At 43.6% G+C, this 19,259-nt stretch overlaps 1 protein-coding gene across 2 annotated transcripts; it reads left to right on the top strand.

The window, feature by feature from the left end:
- Window positions 1–5,045: 5,045 nt before the first annotated feature.
- On the top strand, window positions 5,046–15,038 carry LOC121579899 (protein phosphatase 1D). 2 transcript variants are annotated; one of them, XM_041894866.2, is made up of 6 exons: window positions 5,046–5,688; window positions 6,276–6,501; window positions 10,289–10,413; window positions 10,608–10,789; window positions 10,891–11,127; window positions 14,243–15,038. In XM_041894866.2, exons 1-6 carry the CDS (start codon window positions 5,169–5,171, stop codon window positions 14,726–14,728), a joined length of 1,776 nt encoding a protein of 591 aa, XP_041750800.1. In that variant the 5' UTR covers window positions 5,046–5,168; the 3' UTR covers window positions 14,729–15,038. The 2 variants fall into 2 exon arrangements, with proteins under 2 accessions (XP_041750800.1, XP_041750799.1); XM_041894865.2 differs by having other exon boundaries at window positions 14,240–15,038.
- Window positions 15,039–19,259: the final 4,221 nt, after the last annotated feature.

The following is a 19,259-nucleotide window of genomic DNA, read 5'->3' as shown; positions in this document are numbered from 1 at the left end:
TCGAAAAACTGTATGGCTGAGAGGGATGAGGCTAAGGGAATGGAAAATAAGTCTGGCAACACAGCAGATTGGAAAACATACAGTAAATTGAAAAATCAAGTAACTAAACTAAACAAAAAGAAGGAGAAATTATACTATGGAACAAAGATAAACGATATAAAGAATGATAGTAAAAAGCTCTGGAGTACCTTAAATTAAATTCTAGGCAGAAAAGCTAACTCAGCTCCATCCTTCATTGAGGCTGATGGCTCATTCGAACCCACTACCTTGACTCATGTGGTCCTCTGTAGCTCAGCTGGTAGAGCACGGCGCTTATAACGTCAAGGTAGTGGGTTCGATCCCCGGGACCACCCATACACAAAAATGTATGCACGCATGACTGTAAGTCGCTTTGGATAAAAGCGTCTGCTAAATGGCATATTATTATTATTATCATTCATAACAAAACCCTTTGCCAACCACTTTAATAACTAATTTGTTGACAAGATTAGCAATTGTAGACATTACATGCAAAAAACAAATGCTGAGCCTTCATATTCATGCATAACGGACCAAATAATGAAAGACAACCACTGTAGCTTTGAATTCCACAAAGTTAGTGTGGAAGAGGTGAGATAATTGTTGCTATCTACAGTGAGGGAAAAAAGTATTTGATCCCTTCTGATTTTGTACGTTTGCCCACTGACAAAGAAATGATCTGTCTATAATTTTAATGGTAGGTTTATTTGAACGGTGAGAGACAGAATAACAACAACAAAAAACAGAAAAACGCATGTCAAAAATGTTATAAATTGATTTGCATTTTAATGAGGGAAATAGGTATTTGACCCCCTCTCAATCAGAAAGATTTCTGGCTCCCAGGTGTCTTTTATACAGGTAACGAGCTGAGATTAGGAGCACACTCTTAAAGGGAGTGCTCCTAATCTCAGCTCGTTACCTGTATAAAAGACATCTGTCCACAGAAGCAATCAATCAATCAGATTCCAAACTCTCCACCATGGCCAAGACCAAAGAGCTCTCCAAGGATGTCAGGGACAATATTGTAGACCTACGCAAGGCTGGAATGGGCTACAAGACCATCGCCAAGCAGCTTGGTGAGAAGGTGACAACAGTTGGTGCGATTATTCGCAAATGGATGAAACACAAAATAACTGTCAATCTCCCTCGGCCTGGGGCTCCATGCAAGATCTCACCTCGTGGAGTTGCAATGATCATGAGAACGGTGAGGAATCAGCCCAGAACTACACGGGAGGATCTTGTCAATGATCTCAAGGCAGCTGGGACCATAGTCACCAAGAAAACAATTGTTAACACACCACGCCGTGAAGGACTGAAATCCTGCAGCGCCCGCAAGGTCCCCCTGCTCAAAAAAGCACATATACAGGCCCGTCTGAAGTATGCCAATGAACATCTGAATGATTCAGAGGAGAACTGGGTGAAAGTGTTGTGGTCAGATGAGACCAAAATCGAGCTCTTTGGCATCAACTCAACTCGCCGTGTTTGGAGGAGGAGGAATGCTGCCTATGACCCCAAGAACACCATCCCCACCGTCAAACATGGAGGTGGAAACATTATGCTCTTTGGGGGTGTTTTTTCTGCTAAGGGGACAGGACAACTTCACCGCATCAAAGGGACGATGGATGGGGCCATGTACCGTCAAATCTTGGGTGAGAACCTCCTTCCCTCAGCCAGGGCATTGAAAATGGGTTGTGGATGGGTATTCCAGCATGACAATGACCCAAAACACACGGACAACGCAACAAAGGAGTGGCTCAAGAAGAAGCACATCAAGGTCCTGGAGTAGCCAGTCTCCAGACCTTAATCCCATAGAAAATCTGTGGACGGAGCTGAAGGTTCGAGTTGCCAAACGTCAAACGTCAGGCTCAAACCTGGTGGCCAACTACAAGAAACGTCTGACCTCTGTGATTGCCAACAAGGGTTTTGCCACCAAGTACTAAGTCATGTTTTGCAGAGGGGTCAAATACTTATTTCCCTCATTAAAATGCAAATCAATTTATAACATTTTTGACATGCGTTTTTCTGGATTTTTGTTGTTGTTATTCTGTCTCTCACTGTTCAAATAAACCTACCATTAAAATTATAGACTGATCATGTCTTTGTCAGTGGGCAAACGTACAAAATCAGCAGGGGATCAAATACTTTTTTCCCTCACTGTATAAATAAGGACAAACCACCTGGAACCGACAACCTGGATGGTAAAATACTGAGGTTGGTAGCGGAATACATTGCAACTCCTATTTGCCACATCTTCAATCTAAGCCTAGAAGACGGAGTGTGCCCACTGGCCTGGAGGGAGGCAAAGGTCAGTTCTCTGCCCAAAAATAGCAATGGTTATAGCAATGGTTCAAACAGCAGACCAATCAGCCTATTACCGGTTCTTAGCAACGTTTTGGAAAACATTGTGTTTGACCAAAACATTTTTTTTACAACAGACTTTCAGCATGCTTATAGGGAAGGGCACTCAACATGCTCAGTGCTGACACAAATGGCTGATGATTGGCTGCAATAAATTGATAATAAGAAGATTGTGGGAGCTGTTTTGTTAGACTTCAGTGCAGCCTTTAATATCATTGATCATAACATATTGCTGAAAAAACGTAGGTGTTATTAACATCCTCTACCTTATAATGGATGGACAGTTACCTATCCAGTAGAACACAGAAGGTTTTCTTTAATGGAAGCCTCTCTAATGCAAATGTGAGTGTGGTGTACTGCAGGGCAGCTGGCTTGCCTTGGACCATTATTGTTTTCTGTGTTACTAATGACCTTCCACTGACCTTGAATAAATCCTGTGTGTCCATGTACGCTGACGACTCAATAGTATACACATCGGCTGCAACAGTAAAACAAATAACTGACACCCTTAACATAGAGCTCCAGTCAGTTTTAGAATGGGTCACTAGAAATTGGCTGGTGCTAAATATGTCAAAAACTAAAAACATCATGTTTGGGACAAATCACTTGCTCAACCCTAAACCTCATCTGGATCTATTATTGAATAATGTGGCTACTGAGCAAGTTGAAGAGACTAAACCGCTGGGTGTCACCCTAGATAGCAAGCTATCATGATCAAAACATATAGACTCAATGGTTACTCAAATGGGAAAGGGTCTGTCCATGATAAGGCGTTAGTCTGCTTTCTTGATATATATCTCAGTCAACCAGACAGGTCCTACAGGCCCTAGTTTTGTCGCACCTGGACTACTGTCCAGTTGTGTGGCAGGTGTGGAAAAGAATCCCATAGGCAAATTGCAGTTGGTCCAAAACAGAGCAGCACATATTACACTTAGATGTACACGGTGGACGAATGTCAATGATATGCATGTCAATCTCTCCTGGGTCAAAGTTGAGGAGAGATTGACTGCATCACTATTGGTCTTGATGTGCTGAGGTTATCTAACCGTCTGTTCAAGCAGTCGGCACACAGTTCGGCCACTCATCGTATCACACAAGACATGCAACCAGAGGTCTCTTTACAGTCCCCAGGTCCAGAACAGAGGCTGGGAAACACACAGTATTAAATAGAGCTATGACTAAATGGAACTCTCTGCCACCCCAGGTAACTCAAGCTAGCAATAAAACCAGATTCAAAAACCAGATAAAAGAACACCTTACAGCACGACGGGGACTGTGAAGAGACACACATACATGTTTATGCATTTTGAATTGTATTTTGCATTGTATTATGTATTGTATTATGTGGTTGGGATACGACTGTGATATGTGGTTGTCTCGCCTGGCTATCTTAAGATGAATTGACTAGCTGTGGGTCGCTCTGGATGGGAGCATCTGCTGAATGGCTAAATTTTAATGAACAAGCTAAACACCTTCTTCGCCCGCTTTGAAGATAACACAGTGCCGCCGACACAGGCCGCTCCCAAGGACTGTGAGCGCTTGTTCTCCGTGGCCAATGTGAGTAAGACGTTTAAGCGTGTTAACCCTCCCCTAGCCGCGTCCTCAGAGCATGCACAGACCAGCTGGCTGGAGTGTTTACGGACATATTCAATGCTTCACAGAGTTCAAGTAACAGACACATCTCAACATCAACTGTTCAGAGGAGACTGTGTGAATCAGGCCTTTATGGTCGAATTGCTGCTAAGAAACCACTACTAAAGGACAGCAATAAGAAGAAGAGACTTGCTTGGGCCAAGAAACACGAGCAATGGACATTAGACCGGTGGTAATTTGTCCTTTTGTCTGGAGTCCAAATTGGAGATATTTGGTTCCAACCTCTGTGTCTTTGTGAGACGTGGTGTGGGTGAATGGATGATCTCTGCATGTGTATTTCCTACCATAAAGCATGGAGGAGGAGGTGTTATCGTGTGGGGGTGCTTTGCTGGTGACACTGTCTGTGATTTATTTAGAATTCAAGGCACACTTAACCAGCATGGCTACCACAGCATTCTGCAGCAATACGCCATCCCATCTGGTTTGGGCTTAGTGGGACTATCATTTGTTTTTCATCAGGAAAATGGCCCAACACACCTCCAGGCTGTGTAAGGGCTATTTGACCAAGAAGGAGAGTGATGGAGTGCTGCATCAGATGACCTGGCCTCCACAATCCCCCGACCTCAACCCAATTGAGATGGTTTGGGATGAGTTTGACCGCAGAGTGAAGGAAAAGCAGCCAACAAGTGCTCAGCATATGTGGGAACTCCTTCAAGACTGTTGGAAAAGCGTAAGTCGCAGAAAATAGAGGTTGTGGTGGCAGCTTTAGAGAGGTATTTGGGTGTGCGAGACTTGACATCAGAAGAGCTACAGGGTGTGTTAATTGGCGGTGTCCCATTCTTTCAGGCTGTTGGACTGAAGTAGGACTAAATAGATTTAAATAGTGGAGTATGGTATTTATTCTTATTTTTTATTTTTTGTGAGTGTAGTGTTAGATGATATGGTATTAGTATTATTATTTTTATTTATTTTTTAAAGCAAAGTATAAGGGAGTTATACCCCAATCTAGTAGGTGGCGGTAATGAAACATTTATTGGATGCCAACCGCCGTTAAACCTAATTGAAGAAGAAGAAGGTGGTTGAAGTACCTTACGACCAATCGTCGAAAATAAAAAAAAAACATTTTTGTTTCAAACAGGGCTTAGCATAACCGGTGGACAAGTGTTTATTGTTCTTGTATAGCTTTGCTTGGAGTTTTCATGGCCATGAACGACGCATTAATTTTTCGAGTTAGTGCATTCTCCGAGCAAGGAGGAAGGAGATACATGGAGGATGTTATTGAGTTTAAAGTGGAGTACGAACCGCCTGAACCAGAGCCAGCAGAGGGTGGTCTGAATTCGGCAGAACAACAAGGGGAGTCAAAAGTAGAGAATCAGCAGATTGATCATACTGAGCAGACCATAATAAGCAATTCCCCCGACAACGTTCAAGAATCGATGCCTGTTACTGCAATGTGGACAGAAAACATAACATGTGAGAAGCATGAGGACGTTTCCCAGGCAGAAGTTCCAGAAGAGCACACGGTCGCTCGGAAGTCTGTGGCGTTTTTTGGTGTATTTGACGGTCACGGAGGGCGAGAAGCAGCTCATTTTGCGCGAGACAATCTGTGGGGTATTCTGAAAAGGCAAAGGGGGTTTTGGTCAAAAGATCAAGGAGATGTCTGTGAAGCAATTCGAAAGGGGTTCATTGCCTGCCATCATGATATGTGGAAAGAGCTACGTAAGTGAACTAGTTAGCTAGCCTAGCTTGTGTTTATAGCATATTCGCTGACTTTGATGCTATCTACCTGCTAGGTAGCCAACAACACTAAAGTTAGTGTTGAGAAATTATGGCGCCACATCTGTGGTTTAGCTAGCTACAGTCTGTAGCTAGCTAACCCCTTATTGCTGCTGCTACTACCAAAGATGATTGCCTCTTCCTCTCTGCTACAGTCAGGATATCCATCCATCCAGTTATTATTAGCTATTACTGGCAATTTTATGAGCTGGTCTTTTCTATGTATCGCTCAGGGGTTTGGGAATACACAACATCTGGGGGTTTGGAATACCTAGCTCTGCAAGTAGAGCATAAAAGGTCAGCATGTCAAGCTCATCATTGCTTTTGAAGCACAAGGTTATCTCATGTCAAGCATGCTCCTGTCTCAACCTCAGACGTGTCATCCTAAGATCTCCTGATTTCCTCTAGTCTAAATACACTTATCTCATATGTAGGCCTAATGCCAATTGTCACATCCACTAATCAGTGTTGCTGCAAGGTGTTTGTTCATAATAATGTCTTCCAATGCTTTCCCCATCTGAATCCTACAGCTGAGTGGCCCAAGACTCTGACCGGCCAGCCCAGTACGGCAGGAACAACGGCTAGTATAGTGCTGATCCGGGGGGATCAGATGTACGTAGCCCATGTGGGGGACTCAGCAGTGGTTGTTGGGGTGAAAGAGCCGGGTGAAAAGAACATCAGGGCCTTGGAAGTCACACAGGATCACAAACCTGAACTTCCCAAAGAGAAGGAGCGCATTGAGAGACTTGGGGGCAGGTGAGTAGGAGGGGACACTTCAGTCTCAGTTTGTGTCATTGCCAAGTGTGTACATGGAGTAGCCAGCCAAATTGTTTTTCAGATGTATTTTATTGGCGCAGTGGACACTAAGGGTAAGGAAACCAATGTGTTATTTGGGTGAACTATCCCTGGCCTGTCAATTAATCGCTGTGGGGGGGATTGTCAGGGAGGGGAAAGGATGTTTGTCAGAGTTGGTAGGGTTTTAGACCTGTCAATCAATCACTGGGTGGGACTTTGAGGGAAGGCAGTAGATTAGTAATCTAGTCAGAAACTAGTCTAGTCTACTCTTTCAATGTAATTTATTGTGGCAATAACTAAATATAGTGTACTCTTTCAATTTTCTTTATTGTGGCAAAAACCTAAGAACAAATGTGGTGTTCTGTCAAGTAAACATCGATTCCCTTTTGAGAAACGATATAGAATTGCAGGGGATTTTTTTTTTATGCATACATTTTCAGGGGGAGGACCCCCAGACCCCCCGCCAGATCGATTTATACAAAGTCAGTCGCACATGAATAGACCTACAGGTATGATTGAAGGATGAAGCAGGTGTTGAACATGGGCTTTGCTACACAGAAGTTGACTACACCATTGTTGACACTAATCAAATCAGTAGACCTATACCAATATCTTTAATAATACCATATACACTATATACAAAAGTAAGTGGACACCCCGCTATTTCAGCCACACCCGTTGCTGACAGGTGTATAAAATTGAGCACACAGCCATGCAATCTCCATAGACGAACATTGGCAGTAGAATGGCCTTACTGAAGAGCTCAGTGACTTACAACGTGGCACCGTCATAGGATGCCACCTTCCAACAAGGCAGTTCGTCAGATTTCTGCCTTGCTAGAAATCGTCTGTCCTCGGTTGCAACATTCACTACAGAGTTCCAAACTGCCTCTGGAAGCAACGTCAGCACAATAACTGTTAGTCGGGAGCTTCATGAAGTGGGTTTCCATGGCCGAGCAGCTGCACACAAGCCTAAGATCACCATGCGCAATGCCAAGCGTTGGCTGGATTGGTGTAAAGCTTGCCGCCATTGGACTCTGGAGCAGTGAAAACACATTCTCTGGAGTGATGAATCACGCTTCACCATCTGACAGTCCGACGGATGAATCTGGGTTTGGCGGATGCCAGGAGAACACTACCTTCCCCAATGCATAGTGCCAACTGTAATGTTTGGTGGAGGAGGAATAATGGTCGGGCTGTTTTTCATGGTTCGGTCTAGGCCCCTTAGTTCCAGTGAAGGGAAATCTTAACGCTACAGCATACAATGACATTCTAGACGATTATGTGCTTCCAACTTTGTGGCAACAGTTTGGGGAAGGCCCTTTCCTGTTTCAACATGATAATGCCCCGTGCACAAAGCGAGGTCTATACAGAAATGGTTTGTCGATCGGTGTGGAAGAACTTATCTGGCCTGCACAGAACCCTGACCTCAACCCCAACCAACACCTTTGGGATGAATTGGAACGCTGACTGCGAGCCAGGCCTAATCGCCCAACATCAGTGCCCGACCTCACTAATGCTGTTGTGGCTGAATGGAAGCAAGTCCCCAACATCTAGTGGAAAGCCTTCCCAGAAGAGTAGAGGCTGTTATTGCAGCCAAGGGGGGACCAATTCCATATTAATGCCCATGATTTTGAATGAGATGTTGGACTAGCAGGTGTCCACATACTTTTGGTCATGTAGTGTAAGTATCATTAGCTTTTATAACCTTCAATCTGTTTTCTTTTATCATATTTTGGACCAGAGTGAGACTCTCGCCACAACCTATTGTTCCTGCAGTGAGGATTCACAGTCTTCATTTAATGTTTTCATAATTTAGCTGCAGATAATTGCCAAAAAGCAGTAGAAACCTACCAGTGCGCAAATTAGAGGGCCAAATGAATGTCTCTCACGATGCGATTCGGTTCCCGATGTTCAAAAAGAGCCGTTAGTTCGCGAACAACCCATCACCATCACTAGGCTACACTGACAAGTCATTTTAGCGGTCCCTGGCAAGTCTCGACATAGGCTTCGAATCCTAGGAAAATACAAACGAGTTCTTTGGTTTACTGGTTGCGATACGATGGAATAATAACTATGTTGTGTGATCTATAAATAGCAAAGGGATATAGGAGAGCGACTTGATTCAGTCAGTTCGACACCTTTGTTAAACTTGTCAAGAGTTTCCCAACTCCAGTCCTCCAGTAGCCCCAACAGTACTCATTTTTGTTGTAGCCCCGGACAAGTGCACCTGATTCAACTTGTCAACTAATCATCAGGCCCTCAATGAGTTGAATCAGGTGAGTTTTTCTGGGGCTACAACAAAAATGTGTGCTGTTGGGGGTACTCGAGGACTGGTGTTGAGAAACACTGAACTAGTCAACACTTGCTGTTCGGTCGTCAATCAAAGCACACAGTAAATAGCCTATGCGACCCGACTCTGTGGCTGGCTATATGAAACAAGCTAAATGTATGTGCCACAACAATAATTAAGTGTGTTTCAACTCATCGTTACCACTTGCATTACGTGTAAATTAACTAACATGAAAATTCATTTGACTGCAGCCAACCACAGCACACAAAAATAACACGGGTACCGAGAGGCAGGACAGACAGCAGACTGACAAACCAGCAGTTTTTCCCTGTCATCACTCACCTTGTGACTGACAGGCGCCTGTTCTTTCAATAGATTACTAGAAGATGTACTGTATATCGTTCATTCTAGTGGGAGAAGGCTATACAGACTTTTCTGACTAGTGAATTGAAACTTTTAAATGAAAAGAAGCCTAGTTCATTTATGTATAGAAAAAGTAGTGGGACGACAATGAGTCTGTTACCAGCGGGAGGGCAAAAATGGGTTGGTTAGCGATGCAGTATGTAACTATTTGGCCTGCGGAGCAACAGTGATTTGATACTTAGGACCAAATGGGTGCACTTTTGGGATTGAATCATACAAAATTAAAATAAATACACTGAACAAAAATATAAACGCTACATTTAAAGTTTTGGTCCCGTGTTTCATGAGCAGAAGTAAAAAATCCCAGAAATGTTCCATGCGCACAAAAAGCTTATTTCTCTCAAATTTTGTGCACAAATTTGTTTACATCCCTGTTAGTGAGCGTTTCTCTTTTACCAAGATACTCCATCTACCTGACAGGTGTGGCATATGAAGAAGCTGATTAAACAGCATGATCATTATCATTAAACAGCATGATCACAATAAAAGGCCACTCTAAAATGTGCAGTTTTGTCACACAATACAATGCCACAGATGTCTCAAGTTTTGAGGGAGCGTGCAATTGGCATGCTGACTGCAGGAATGTCCACCGAAACTGTTGCCAGAGAGTTGAATGTTCATTTCTCTACTGTAAGCTGTCTCCAATGTCATTTTAGAGAATTTGGCAGTACATCCAACCCGCCTCACAACCGCAGACCACGCGTAACAATGCCAGCCCTGACCTCCACATCCGGCTTCTTCACCTGCGGGATCGTCTGAGTGGGGGTGGGGGATGCTGAGGAGTACTTATGTCTGTAATAAAGCCATTTTGTGGGGAAAAACTCATTCTGTGGGTGGGCCTGGCTGCCAAGTGGGTGGGCCTATACCCTCCAAGGCCCCTGACCAGTCATGTGAAATCCATAGATTAGGGCCTAATGAATTTATTTCAATTGACTGATTTCCTAATATGAACTGTAATTGTTGCATGTTGTGTTTTATATTTTTGTTCAGTATATGATCACATAATAAATCCTCCGTCTTGTGTCCTTTTTAGTGTAGTGAAGAAGTCTGGGGTGAACCGTGTGGTTTGGAAGAGGCCCAGACTGACCCACAATGGCCCTGTCAGGAGGAGCACTGTCATAGACCAGATTCCCTTTCTCGCTGTGGCCAGAGCGTTGGGTAAGCACTACACTGTTGGCCTAAACACAAGTTTCCTCTGCCCTCCACTAGATAACATACTGATTCATCTGGTCCATAGCTGCTGCCTTTATGCAAACAGTATGATTTTCAGTAAGGTTGTCATACAATCATTTCATTTAATATTTGCCCAGTGATGAAGCATATTAATGATGTGTGTGCTCTGTTGTTGACAGGGGACCTGTGGAGCTACGACTTCTACAGTGGGGAGTTTGTGGTCTCTCCAGAGCCTGATGTCACTGTAATGACCATTGACCCAAAGAAGCACCGCTACATCATCCTGGGTAGTGATGGCTTGTGGAACATGATGCCAGCTAAGGATGCTGTCGCTATGTGTGAAAGCCACGACCAGATGGTGGTAAGCCAGAGCTTCTTGTTTCCCATTCAGACCAAAACGTCTTGGATGTGTCTGCCAATGCCCTTCTAACAGGTTGATGGTGTTACTATGTCTGCTCTTAGGGCCCTAAGGGATGGTCCTGTGCCAAACGGTTAGGATGCACGGCCCTGCTGTTCTGGCGTCAGCGCATGCTCCGTGCAGACAACACAACGGTCATAGTGATTACCGTGCAGCACCCTGATGAGCCACCCATGACCATGCACCTACAGGAGCTCTATGTCAATATGGCAGAGGGCCTTGATAAGATCCCCCCCGTTACAACCGCTAACTCTCCCCGCCGTTACGACGCCCCTATTATGGTACGTGCCAAGAGTAACTTACAACAGCACCCTCACATTTTAACTTCATCAGGCTTACATGGTAATCAGTGTTTGTTTTATTTTAATTGTATTTTGTTAACACTATTTAGAAGAAGAAAAAGCAGAATTGCTAGAGCGACCTGGAACCCCTGTGTCACTAGGTCGTTCCAGTCGTTTATGGCTGAGTCGTGGAATCTGACCGCTCATTCACCAAGATTACATTTTGTTTTTGGGACGGAGAGAGGAGGAGGATGAGGATGGAGAGGTCTATTTTGATGAAGAACATGGGCAATAGCGACACCTAGAATGGGAGTGAGGTGACTGTCCACTCAGTGTGATTGATATTTGTTCAAATTAAGGCCAATGGAGGAACATACAAATTGCCATTTGTTGTCATTCAAAATTTAAAGATTTGAAGGTGTCACATTTCAGATCTTTACAGATGTAGGGAACTGTAAAAATAATTAAACATTTAGGAGTGTCACTATCCTCAGCTGTTAGATTTTCTGCTAGGCTACATTGGTTATTGTGTTCACACCAAGCTACCCTACATGGATGCTGTTTTTGCACAGGGAGACACAAAGCTGCTGATGATGAGTGGGCCCCAATTTTTGTATTCACAAATTAAGAGGGCTTCTGACTTTAACAGACCTGTGCATCTAGTTTGTGTACTGTTGGCGCATTCAACTAAGCAGCCATCTAGTGTTTTGGTAAGAGAGGAAAACTAGAGAGTAGGCGGCAGACGTTTTCTTTAAACGGAGTGTCTGTGGTTCTGGATTTTCTGGAACCCGATTTGCTGCTGATAAGGATACAGAGATTTCTGCGCATGTGCAGATTCTTTATTTTTTTACTAGCTGTTGCGCACTCCGCTACTGCGCCCCCCTTCCAGATTGTTTTACTTAGCTGAGCGCACTTTGCTCAGTGCTCGACTGCTGCTTCCCGCTCATTGATCGGCGATGAACGCCTTTGTTTGGTGTAGCCTTCAAAGTTCATGTTGTACACAAAAGACATTGTCGACATATTCGAACTATTGCAAAAGAGTAGGCTACTAAGCATAAGCGTGATGTTGTGTTCTTTTTTCAGAAGGGGAGTTAGACTACATGCAGAACTATTTACATGTTGGGGCACCGGGCGATGCAAATCGAACTCGCCCCTTGACAGACTCTGGTTTCCGGTTTGGTTGTCTAGAACGTTCGGCTGCCCAGAGATGGAACAGCTAGGTAGCCGACTCGTGCCGTACTTGCATGATCTTTTGAGAAATAAGTGAAATAGCAGTTTAGGGCCTGTCTGTGGTAAAAACGCAGATTGTGTTTCGCCCCAATGCAAAACTGAAGTGGGGTGTTACATGAAGCTATCTAGGCAGCATATAAAACACGAGCAAGACAGACACGTAGTCTAAATATAATTGTAATGTTATTTTTTCATCATTGCAAACATTGGCTAAGCAGGAGGCAGACAGCCATTCGAAGTAGTAGTGTTATTTTTTTCAGGAACTGTGACTAATGTACGATATGGCAGCAACTATAGCCCACATCACACTAAACGTGGTTGTTATTGGCACATTGCAATGTGGAGGGACTGCGTCCTGCTTGTGTAACTGCAATATCCGTTACAACAGACAGAGAATGTTGTAGCCTTCATAATAGGCAATCTTTTTTTGTAACGTTCGTTCAAATCGACGCAGGTTTTTTTTATTTCAGCTGTTCAGAAATATGAGGCAGAGACAGGCTACATCATCATGGTTAAACAGGGTGAGTGAAGGGATGGGGGAGTGTGAGCAGCAGCTACGTGGAAAAAAATGTGTGCGTAAAATAACATGCGCAGAACGTGATCTGTATCCTTAGCTTTGAGGAAGAGGTTTCCGCTGCCAAAGCCGTTTCAAAATCATTTTAAGTGGAACGTGGGCTTATTCAGGGTGAGGGGGTGGGAGTCTTTGATCTTCCCCAGTTTTCTCTGCAGTGCAGTTGTGATTCTCATAATGCAAAATTGAAAGAACAACGATTAGACATAGAGCAGCTAAAAAGGTAGCTTGGGGTCTGGCAATGGTTGTTCATCTTGATCTAGTCCAGATCTCTGACTCCCGGTTAGTTGATGGATCTTGGTTAATTGCATATCTGCATCCTCTTATCATTCTGATTAAACTACACGAAATGATGTTGACCAGAACTCCAGGAGAGCTGGAGGATGTCTGCAATTGGCAGTTACATTACACATGAAGGCATCCACCTTGTTTTCTCATTTATGTAGTGCTGAGCGATTAGTGCTTTTTGAGGTTGGTTCGGGTGGTGTTGAGTGCTGTAACAACACAGAATAAAACCATTAATACAAGTCCCATGATAGTAGTGACTGCCCATTTACTGATTATTACTTATTAACCATCATTTATTCACATTACTTTACTAAAATATTTCAGTTGTGTATGTTACATTTGTTTTATTTGATGACTTTATTTCATTCCATGTCATCTCATCTCTATAGAGATGCTGCCTATTCTGTTTGACAAAATCACTATTTTAGTAGTTCTTCAAAGTAAATAAGGCATACATTTATGACTGCTGAATACCAACTATCAATAACTTAGATCGTATATTCAGGTAAAGATACCTCACGAAGAAACTGCTCTCTATCCCTCTCGATCGCACATTATTCTGTCTCTTCTCACGCTCTCTGTGTCTGCCCCACCTAACAGGCATAAAATAAACACACTCGACAAGTAGGTGTGCAATGAATTATGCTCATTGTAGTTAATTACCATTTGTTCTGAGCTAAACTATGTAGAATATTGTCTTGTTGAAAACTACAACGCCCTACTACATCGCACAGTTTGGGCTTGATCTGATTTATCTCTAGAGAAACTGCACAATGTGCACATTGAGCTCACAGAAAAAATACAGAACAACATTTAATTTGAATAATTGAACCAATGTCAGTCAATTCGTTGTTTAAAAACTGGAAAATAACGGACATTTCTTTAATCGCTCAGCACTACATTTGTGTTGCAATAACCCTTCATTTCTGGAATCTACTCAGGGGTGCTTTGTTTGCTTCATATCAAGAGTGATGGAATATAGAATGTTAACCTTGATGTGTTTGTTTATCTGCCCTATTCCAGCAGAGCCCAGAGGGAAACACTGTGCCCTCTGTGGGTGAGCCTCTCCCCCTCCCAGCTCTGGAGTGGAGGAATAGCCTGTGTGAGGCTGGCCTCTGTCCCTCTTCAGAGCCCATGGCAGAGGTGGACTCTCAGAGAGTGCCCCCAACAGACAGAACCTTGAACGTTTGTGCAATTGAAACCACAGGGACTCCAGGGGGCTCGGCACCATCCACCCCTCTGGTGAGGCGGCTTCGTAGGCCCCCACACACTCCCCTCTCCCCCAGCATAGCACATCACAGCCTTGGTCGGTCACCTCACAGTCCCCTGTCCCCCAGGATGCCTCGCCGCAGCCTGGCCCGTTCTCCACGCAGTCCCTTGTCCCCTAGAACGTCTCGCCGCAGACTCAGTGACCGAACCCCTCTGAGGCGAGGTGGGAAGGGACAGAGACGCTCCCCCAATGTTCCCGTCATCCTGCCACAGAAACGCAAAGCTGCCTTGTGTGTGTGCTGAACCTCATCTTACCACGGACAGACAGATTGACTAGGATGATGACCTTTATCATTCTGCATAGAGAAATTCATAAGGGCATCTAAACGATGTGTGCTAAACAGTATGCCACTGTTCCATTCATAGATTAAGTATACTTTTATAGTGGAGTCTGGTACCATCTAAACATTTTTGTAAAGATGTCAGAATGTTAAGTTTGTGTATATGCTTACTTTAGATGTTAAATGTTTTAATGATATTTTGTTTATTAAGTTATTTATATATTTTTTTAATGTTTACCCCATTTTCGTGATATCCACTTGGTAGTTACAGTCTTGTCCCATCGCTGCAACTCCCCTACAGACTCGGGAGAGGCGAAGGTCGAGAGCCATGCGTCCTCCGAAACACAACCCTGCCAAGCTTCTTGACACCGTCCAGCTGGCGACCGAAGTCAGGTGCCAGACCCGCCACATGAGTTGCTAGAGCACAATGGGACAAGGAAGTCCCGGCCGGCTAAACCCTCCCCTAACCCGGACGACGCTGGGCCAATTGTGTGCCGCCTCATGGGTCTCCCAGTCACGGCCGGCTGTGACACAGCCTGGGATTGAACCCGGGGCTGTAGTGACGCCTGAAGCACTGCGATGCAGTGCCTTAGACCGCTGCATCACTCAGGAGGCCCTGTTTATTAACTGTTTTAATGGAAAACATATTTTATCTGGTGTATATTTCTGGTCATATTTCCACCCCCTTATGTATAAAAAATTATAAATAAATAAACAAAATCCCATATACTGTACCAATGGAGAAAGATTATACAAAATACTTTACAAACTGTACATTCTATTTTCATACTTAGCAATATGTGTATTTTTGAAAATACACATTTAATATTTAAATCATAATGAATTGACTATCCTGAACTAAACCACAGAGCTAGAATGAATTTGGTGATAAGCCCCACACCTTGTTGTAACTTACATGCAGAGATCAAGTTGCTTAATTTCTAACACTGGACAGGTGAAGAGCAGTCAGGAATGCCAAAAAAGTGTGTTTTGAATCGTGAGAGGGAGATCCATGGTGTTTTCGCAACTACGTGTTAAATGTATTATATCCAGAATGTGTCATGCTACCTGCTATGGATACTTCATATATCCCCATAGTTGATGAAGTTGTTATTTCAAATAGTTTAATCTTTCCCTGGTTCTCCATGCATAGTTGGCCTTGCATCATTGTTCTCATGTATTGTCTGCAGCTATCCACTGGAGGGCACCCACTGCAAGTGTAAATGTAGTTTCAGTGCTGTGAGATTTACTTTGCAAGTGTTCAAATACCCCAGATACATAAAGTATAGTGGACGTGATATCATGAAAGTTATGTGATTGTTGTCAGTTATATAATGCCCTCTTGGATTTCTGAATCCATAAAAGTGTGGATTAAATCTTAAAATGATCAACAAATCCCCTGTAGCTTTGTTGGTAGAGCATGGCGCTTACAATGCCAGGGTTGTGGGTTCGTTTCCCATGGGGGGCCAGTATGAAAAATGTATGCACTCACTAACTGTAAGTACCTCTGGATAAGAGCATCTGCTAAATGACTAAAATGTAAATGTAACAAATGACAGCTCATTACTTCACCCAGTTGGGAAGTTTTCCTTGTTTGTATGATGAGATATTTGGATTTAGAATATTTCACTCAGCTAAAATGTATTTGTTGACATTTACCCAAACGTCAATCAGTCAAAAAGTGCTATGTTTACAAAGCTGAGTTCTCATAACCAGACCAAAGTGGAATACACCTCTGAAATACAATACTTCTAACATCTCGTTCCAAAATCATGGGCATTAATATGGAGTTGGTTCCCCCCTTTGCTGCTATAACAGCCTCCACTCTTCTGGGAAGGCTTTCCACTAGATGCTGGAACATTGCTGCGGGGACTTGCTTCTGTTCAGTCACGGGCATTAGTGAGGTCGGGCACTGATTTTGGGCGATTAGGCCTGGCTTGCAGTTGGCCTTCCAATTCATCCCAAAAGTGTTCGATGCGGTTGAGGTCAGGGCTCTGTGCAGTCCAGTCATGTTCTTCCACACCGATCTCGACAAACCATTTCTGTATGGACCTCACTTTGTGCACGGGGGCATTGCCATGCTGCAACAGGAAAGGGCCTTCCCCAAGCACATAATAATCTAGAATGTCATTGTATGCTGTAGCGTTAGGATTTCCCTTCACTGGAACTAAGGGGCCTAGCCCGAACCATGAAAAACAGCCCCAGACCATTATTCCTCCTCCACCAAATTTGACAGTTGGCACTATGCATTGGGACAGGTAGCGTTCTCCTGGCATCCGCCAAACCCAGATTCGTCTGTCGGACTGCCAGATGGTGAAGCGTGATTCATCTCCAGAGAACGCATTTCCACTGCTCCAGAGTCCAATGGCGGCGAGCTTTACACCACTCCAGCCGATGCTCGGCATTGCGCATGGTGATCTTAGGCTTGTGTGCGGCTGCTCAGCCATGAAAACTGATTTAATGACGCTCCCGACTAACAGTTCTTGTGCTGAGGTTGCTTCCAGAGGTTGTTTGGAACTCGGTAGTGAGTGTTGCAGCCGAGGACAGATTATTTTGATGGCTTCAGCACTCGGCGGTCTCGTTCTGTGAGCTTGTGTGGCCTACCACTTCGCAGCTGAGTCGTTGTTGCTCCTAGATGTTTCCACTTCACAATAACAGCAATTACAGTTGACCGGGGCAGCTCCAGCAGTGCAGAAATTTGACGAACTGACTTGTTGGAAAGGTGGCATCCTATGACGGTGTCACGTTGAAAGTCACTGAACTCGCCAGTAAGGCCATTCTACTACCAATGTTAGCCTATGGAGATTGCATGGCTGTGTGCTCCATTTTGTACAACTGTCTGCAACGGGTGTGGCTGTATTAACCAGATCCACTATTTTGAAGGGGTGTCCACATACTTTTGTATAGATAGTGTATGATGCCATATTTAGTGCACCCATGGCTCACTGGATTTACAAATTGGATAATTGCACTTTTCAAAACATGTAGCACAGATGAATTGTGTTTACACCAGCCATTGTGGTACCATTGACACTCCGCAGAATAATGTTGATCTTGTACAGATGTAGATTAATAAAATGATGTGTGTTATTTTGAATACAGAAAAATATCTTCCATAGCATTGAAGTGCTTTTGTAAATATGATTTTATTTGTACAGTATATTATTATGCAAAACCAGGCATTGGGTTTTACATGAATGTGGCATGGTCAGCTCTGTTTGTGATAAAGTGATGGCTTTATTAATATAAATTATTATTTGTATTACATAGTAATTTCCACTTTACATCCATTACAGTGATAATCAATGTATGTCTTGATGTCAAACTGAAATACCTGCCTTGAATGTGACTAAATAAGTTTGTTGAATAAATGTTAATTTATGTTTTTATTATTGCTAAAGAAAGAGTGGTCGACTCAGAAACACTTAAAGGAGAGATGTCCAGGCAGAGATGACAGACACTGGTGTGACCTGGAAAACCAAACTGAGTGAGATGAAGGCCATTCGTTAAGGTAAGTCATTAGAATGACTACATGTTACTAATGCACAACCATCAACATCTTATAAAACAAACAAAGCACATACAGATATCCATGAAGACTGCCAGGGCCCTCAATAAAATAGCCATCGCTACCACCACGTTGATAAGTGGATTTGCTCTTGGGAGTTGCACTGTCATAATCTCTCCACTAGATGCCAACAAAGACAGTGAATTTGCTTCATTAGCTGGTCAAGAGAGGGAAGGCTGCAGTTCAAAGGGAGGTGCACAGCACACTAGTGTCACATCAAAATAATTTCAGGTGGGTGACAAGGGCAAGTTTGAACCAGGGCTGGGTTTCCCTAAAGCATCGTAGCACTAAGATAATCTTTCGCCCATTGAGTTTCAGTGGAATTAAGATGATCTTAGTGCTACGATGCTTTTGGGAAACCCAGCCCAGAGCCGTATATGGTTTGAACCATTTGACATGAAAAAACAAGAAAAGATGCTTGTAATTGGATATGAAAGTGGTCACCAAAGTATTTTGTGCTGATGTTTTAATTTCATGCTACATGTTTTGAACAGGGTAGGCTGGTGGGAGGACGTGTTTGACTCCGTTCCATTTATTCCATTCCAGCCATTACAATGATCCTGTCCTCCTATAGCTGCCCCCACCAGCCTCCTCTGGTTTTGAACCAATGTTTTTCATGGTTATGTTTTTCTCTTTGGGAACGTGTTGAAAGCTGCACAATCTAAGGGTATGAGTGATTGTGAAATGTTCATGACAGCCACTAAGCAGACACCCTCGTTAATGGCAAGGAAACACCTCTCCCCCACATCTCTGCTGCATCGTGTGCCTCTATTTACCCTGAGTGTGTGTTCACATTAACATCTCCACTAAGAGGGATCTCTGACTGGCGAGGTGTACGTCCCCACTGGGAAATAGGTGGGAGGATTTGCTGGGCTAATTGAGAACGTGTTGGGATGAGGAGGTGTTGCTGGGAATGACATGTTCA

Source organism: Coregonus clupeaformis, chromosome 13 (assembly GCF_020615455.1).
Source record: "Coregonus clupeaformis isolate EN_2021a chromosome 13, ASM2061545v1, whole genome shotgun sequence".
Classification (NCBI taxonomy): Eukaryota; Metazoa; Chordata; class Actinopteri; order Salmoniformes; family Salmonidae; genus Coregonus; species Coregonus clupeaformis.
Note: the sequence above shows the minus strand (reverse complement) of the source record. Positions and strands in the feature narration are given on the sequence as shown.